Source organism: Hipposideros armiger, unplaced genomic scaffold (genome assembly GCF_001890085.2).
Source record: "Hipposideros armiger isolate ML-2016 unplaced genomic scaffold, ASM189008v1 scaffold_48, whole genome shotgun sequence".
Classification (NCBI taxonomy): Eukaryota; Metazoa; Chordata; class Mammalia; order Chiroptera; family Hipposideridae; genus Hipposideros; species Hipposideros armiger.
The window spans coordinates 4,814,461-4,820,363 of NW_017731398.1; the positions used below are offsets into that span (position 1 = coordinate 4,814,461).

A 5,903-nucleotide genomic window follows, 5' to 3' on the forward strand; every position below is an offset into this window, starting at 1 on the left:
CTCACCCTCGCGTTGACGTCCTCGTTGCGGATGATTTCGGAAGCAATCAAGTTACTGATCTGGGAGCCCACACAACAAGACAAGAGAAAGGTGGGGCGAGTGAGCATGGTGGCTGCGACACATCGCGGGTTTGAACATCCCAAAGGAAGGCTTAGGGACACAGCTGGGACAGCTGACAGCTCAGTGGGGCGGCTGGTTAGAGACGCAGGACACAAAAGACGAGAAGTTTCCTCTGCGTCAGGAACGCCAATTAGAAAAGAGTGAAAAAGGTCATCTCCAAAATACCAGTGGGAATCTGTAAGTTACGTAGGAATTAAGTACGCTGGTATACGAAAAAAGGTTACCAAAGGTTATAAAAGGTTTGACTAATGAGGAAAAGGATCAAATTCCGAAGTAGAAATGTAAATATGCCAGTTTTCAAAAGCGTTACATGTCAAACATCGTACTAAATGGGCAACGACTAGAAGCGTTCTCTTTAAAACCACAGACAAGATTCACTGTCGCCACGGCCACTCAGCACCGTCCTAGGACAAGGGGCACGGGGTGGGGTGGAGGAGGCGAGTGCAGCCACCTGAGCGCGAGTGGCTCCTTAAATCCTGCCCCCTGAGCACCCTGCTTGCCTCACCCTGATTCGAGCCCTGACACTGGAGATCGTAGCCAGTACCATTCGGTAAGACAAGTTAAAGCCAGAAGGACGGGGCAACGGCAAAAGGAGCTGTGCCAGAGAGGTGAAACCACCATCGGCCCCGTCGTGGGGACGCGTGTTCTGTGTTGGAAAGAAATGGTGGGTTTTGCACAGAGGGCAGCCCTCCAGAGGCGGAGGCGGGTTGCGTGGGCTCGGAGCAGGCGCTCCTGCTGTGTGATGCTGGGGAGGACGTGGAACCTCCCTGAGCCCGGGTTCTTCACCCGTTAAGTGAGGAGGACAGGATCCAATGAGAGGCTGCTCCTGAAACCCCCAGCATGGCGCCCGGCCCCAGGTAAGCATCATGTAAACGCTCACTTCCTGCTCTCCTCTTTTACTAACTTGCGTCCTGGGACAGGACGGGAGGGTGTGGATTTTGGTGCCTGGTGCTGTCGCTGGAGCTGCGTGTCAGGTGTGGTGCCGGGGCCTTGTCCTGCCGGACGTGTGGCCGTCCATTCTGCTGCTGTGCCCACTCCAGGGCTCCTCCCTGCATGGCAGTGCCAGGTCTCCAGGACCTTCTCAGGATGGGGTGTGCGCCGGCCCGCCCCTTGCTGGGGGTGACGTGAGGTGGCCCTGGCCAGGCGGTCAGGACAAGTGCATCATGTGCTCCCACTGCCAGCCATCAAAGGCTCTTCATGTGTGTTGATTAAACTCAGAGGAACGGGATGCCGGCTGCGAGTGCCCTCGGGGCTGTCATGCGGCCCCATGGTCACAGGGGTCAGAGCACGCGTGGGCAAACGCGGGGAGGTGTCGGGAGCCGTTTCTTACAGTGGGGGCCCTGTGCTGCCACATGCTAGCTAGGATAGGAACTCAGTGTGTGTGTGTGTGGGGAGGGCAGCGGTTACGTGTATTAAAGAACAAAGAGAAAGTGCATGTTCCCTGTGACGTGCGTCACACCCCAGAGACTCGGCACCATCCAGCCGCAGTTCTCTGCTGTGCCGTTTCCCCGAGAGCCAGGGGCGTGTGGTGCCCGTCAGTGCCCTGCTGACTGAACGCAGGGCCTTCCCGCTGCACACACTGGGCCACTTCGCTGGTCGAGGAAAGCCGGGGGGTGGGGTCCCGGAGGAGGGGGCTGGAGGAGCCACATACTGGGCTCGGTTTCAGCAGCTCAGTGGCCTTGGTCCCTTTAACGTTCTCTCGTTCTCTCGTGGGGCCATCCTGCCCACACGCAAAGGCAGGAGAGTTGGGACTCTGCCAAAACTTCAGCAGGTCGTGCATGTGTGAGAGGGGAGTTGTCTGACCTCTTCCCGCCAAACGTTACTTGCTTCCAACAACAATAGGAGTAAAAAATGAGAAGCACAGCAAGGTGTCCTCAGTGCTACCAGGTCTTCTTCCCTGGACTCCAGGAAGCTGCTCAGAGGAGCGGCCCCCCTAGGGACCCCCAGCCCTGCAAAAAAAACAAACAAACCCAGGACAGAAAGGCACTGCCCACCCCTACTCACGTCGTTGAAATGCTTAGTGGTTTTCATGATGTAAGGGGTCCTTTCGTTCTTCTCCAGTTTCATCCAGCCTTGTCCGAAGAACTCCCTGTGGGAAGGAAAGGGGACACCAGGGCGGACGCGGTCAGGTGGCCTTCCTGATTTCTTACTTTCGAAGGTGTCATTTCGGGGAGTAGCTAGCTTCCTGCTGAATGTGGAGGGATGGGAGCCGGACACCGCAGCCACTCACTCATAAGGGATCTTCTTGAAGACCAGATGGTCCAGGAGGGTCAGCTGCTCTGCGATCTCCAGGGCGGAGTGGTTTTCAAAGGGCTCGGCCTTCATGCCCTCGGCCTGTGGGGGGGCAAGGTCCACGTTAGGCTCACAAGGGGCACCGCCTGGCTTCTGGCCGCTTTTCCGACAGATGAGGGGAGATGAGGAGAGCGGACGGAGGGGGCCGGAGCCGCCGTTTGTCACGCCCTGTGTGCTGCAGGCTGGTGCCCTGTGCTCACCCCTGTAGTCAGCGCTCACCCTGCAAGGGAGCTGCCGTCCCCCCAGTGCATGAAGGAGACAACAGGGGCTTCCAGGGGTCAATGCTAGCTCGAGTCACTGCGTCTGGCCCAGGCTGTGACCTGTCAGTCCCCTCAGGTTCTGCCTGGGTCCACAATGGGCTTCATAAAATTCCCCTTAAAAATTCGCTAGCAGACAGGGCCTCACAGGAATGACTGCCTCCAGGGACAGTCTGTCCTGTGCTCAGAAGACTAGCCTTGGTCCCAGGGCTACTGTATTCCTGGCCCCTAGGGCCACCCGTGAGTGGACCTCATCTTTAAAGGTGTCCACCACCTGAGCCCTTTGACCGGGGGCAATCCTGAGGAAACACTAGCCAGGGGACAGAGGTCCCCAAGGCTGGGGTGACATAAGGGGTGGACACGGGGAGGCTAGTGTCCTTTGCACGCAGGCCTCATGGAAGGTCTCTTAGATCCAGGAGGAGCTGGAGGGAGCTGGAGAAAAGGGAGACGGGGATGATTGCAGGTCTGGGAGGAGCCTGTGTCCACCCAGGATAAGTAAAAAACAAGCACTCCCCATGGCCTCCACCTTGCAGAGGCCTGGGTGCATGTGCACGTGTGTGTGTGCATGTGCGCATGCGCGTGCGCATGTGTGCATGTGCACGTGTGTGTGCATGTGTGTGTCTGTGTGTGCATGTGCGTGTGTGTGCGTGCATGTGTGTGTGCGTGCATGTGTGTGCGCGTGCGTGCATGTGTGTGTGTGCGCGCGCGTGTGTGTTCCCCCCACGGAGTCCTTGGGGCTGAGCACAGCTGTGTAGGAGCCCCAGTGCAGGAGCCAGTGCGGGGGGCACGATGCCGTGGGAGTGACCGTTCTCAGGGAGGCAGTGGGGACTCCGTGTCACAGGGTGCGGGCGGGCAGCCCAGCCACGTCCACAGCTCAGGGCCTGGGGACAGCAGCGGGCTGCTGGGTGAGGAGGAGCAGGCAGTGCCCTCTGCTCCCTCAGGGAGTGGCCCAGGAAAGAGGGTGACCTGCGCATAGTGGCGGGGACAGCGCCCACCTCCTTTCACAGGGCTTGCAAAAGCCCTCATGACAAAAAGCCCTGTGCTCTCTACTGAGGCCACCAGGGCCTCCTGCAAACTGGATGTGCCCCACGCAAGGTCAGGGCCACCAGCAGTTCAACGGCACTTTGTCTGGAAGAGTCTCAGGCTGTTCCGGAAGGAACAAGGGGCTCTCGTGCTCTTGAAGGGTAAACACTGCAGCCAGGCCCTGCAGGAAACGGGACAGTGCAGCCCCTCCCCATGGAGGGGCCCTTCTCCCAGGGTTACCTGGCATCTGGCCCCAGAGGGTCACAGGCAGCACGTGTGGGTCCCGGGCACCATCCCTGCTCTGCTGCTCTCAGAGCAGGATGTGGGCAGGGTGACTGCGCTCTGTTAGGGGGTCCTGGGGGCGGGGATCCTGGAAGCCAGAGGGCTGGGGGCTGGGGACAGGCCCTGCTCACCATCTGCGTAATCTCTTCCAGTGTGATCTGGTTGTCACCTGGGTCCTCCTGTGTCAGAGTCCTGAGGACAAGAAGGCACGGTGAGCCTGTGCGGTCTGTACCCCACCTCACCTCCGGGGTAGCGCCCTGCCACCCCCGTCTTTGCTCTGCCCTCCCCTTTGCCAGAAGCCCCTTCCCCTGTTTTCTTTGCTGGCTTCTTCCTGACGGCCCGTCCTCAGGATCCAGTCGCTGACCCTCCCAGCTGGGCGAGGTCTCCCCCTGGGCGCCCTCAGCCTCTGAGCCTCCTGTGGTCTCAGCCCCCGTCTCCCAGTATCGGCACCTGGCCCCCACTAGACCTGGGCCGGGGCTTCTTGAGGGCAGGGTGTTATGAGTGATGGAGGCTGGGAACACCCGGGAGCCCAGCCAGGGGTCGGGGACAGTCAGGAGAACTGCACAGCCTGCTCTGTCTGCTCTGCACCCTCGGCAGCTCCTGAACCAAGGTGATGGGCTCAGAGGCTCAGCACCCTCAGGGGGCCCCCAGGGAGGACTGTGAGGGACACTGGGAGGCTGACTCTGTGTGCACGTAGTGGGGGTGGGTGCTGAAGATGAGGGAGGAAGACCCTGAGCCTGGGGGACGACGGGCGGTGGCATGGGGGCCTCAGGAGAGCAGAGGGGAGGGTCTGGCTGGAAGAAGGCTGGGTCAGAGACGGCCACTGAAGGCAGAGGGGCAGCTGAGGCCAGGCCAGAGTGAGGAGGACAGCTGGCCCTGAGCCCTTGCCTGAGTCAGCCCAGTGGGAGCAGCCGCGCACAGTGGGCCTGTGCCCAACACCCCCTGAGCAGCCTGTGGAGGCGGCAGCCTGGTGTCACCCCACCTTGTTTACCAAGTTACAGGGGAGAAAGGTGGGGCTCCAGGCAGGGCCCTGGCTCAGGCCGCCAGCAAGTCCCTGCCTGGGTGAGCTCAGACACGGCTGCCTGACTTCTGACCCCCACCAGGGAGAGGCAGCCTGGGCAGGAGGAAAAGTACAGGTTTGGGGACAATTCAATGCAAAAGACATTCCCCGTATGATATCGGGGGTGGGGGGGGGCGGTGGATTGGGCAAGGGGGCGTTGTCACTTTGTGAGGGGTGAAAAGTATAACTAGTGCATTGTTTTGCACACCTGAAACTGACATTCCCTGAGCACCTACCCATAGGGGCAACCAGCGCTGCCACAGAACTCTCTAGAACGATGGAATACTCTTTATCTGCGCTGCCCAATACAGAGCCACTAGCCATGCGGGGCTTGTCTGACTGAGGAACTGAAGTTGACATTTTACTGGACTTTAATTAAGATTTACCAGCCGTGTGTCGCTGGTGGCTACCCTAGAGGACAGCACGGACTAGACAGGTGTGAGCAGCTGTGGACGTGGAGGGAGACGTGGGCAGCGTGCTGCCCTCAAGGACTGACGGGGGCAGGGAGGAGAGGTAGGGCACACAGGCCAGCCTCTGCGGAGCCTGGCTGCGCGGGGCGATGGCCCTGCCCGCACACCTGCCTCTGGCCGCAGGGACGGAGGCGGAGGTTGGGCCCGTCCCAGCCCGGCGGTGCTGCCTTGGTACCTGATGATGTTGGCCGCAGCCTTCCGCTCCTGGGTCAGCAGCTCCGGGTCATGCATGACCTCCTCCAGGAAGCTGATCACCTTGCACTTGAGCTCGTCATTGGTCTCAAAGTCCTGCGGTGGTGGGGGGTGGGGGAAGCGATGGTGGCTCTGGCTACTGAGCTCAAGCTGCCCCGTGGGGCCCCGCCCAGGCCAGAGGAGGAAGCCCCAGTTTCTGGTTCTGTC

At 60.4% G+C, this 5,903-nt stretch overlaps 1 protein-coding gene across 1 annotated transcript in view; it reads right to left on the reverse strand.

The window, feature by feature from the left end:
• RASGRF1 (Ras protein specific guanine nucleotide releasing factor 1) overlaps positions 1-5,903 on the reverse strand; it is an 82,365-nt gene that overhangs the window by 23,831 nt on the left and 52,631 nt on the right. Inside the window, exons 18-22 of the mRNA XM_019640004.1 lie at positions 5,680-5,828; positions 4,106-4,166; positions 2,351-2,454; positions 2,125-2,209; positions 6-59 (exon numbers count right to left, since the gene is read on the reverse strand). Of these exons, the coding sequence (XP_019495549.1) occupies positions 6-59; positions 2,125-2,209; positions 2,351-2,454; positions 4,106-4,166; positions 5,680-5,828 (453 nt within the window). The remainder of the gene's footprint in view (positions 1-5; positions 60-2,124; positions 2,210-2,350; positions 2,455-4,105; positions 4,167-5,679; positions 5,829-5,903) is intronic.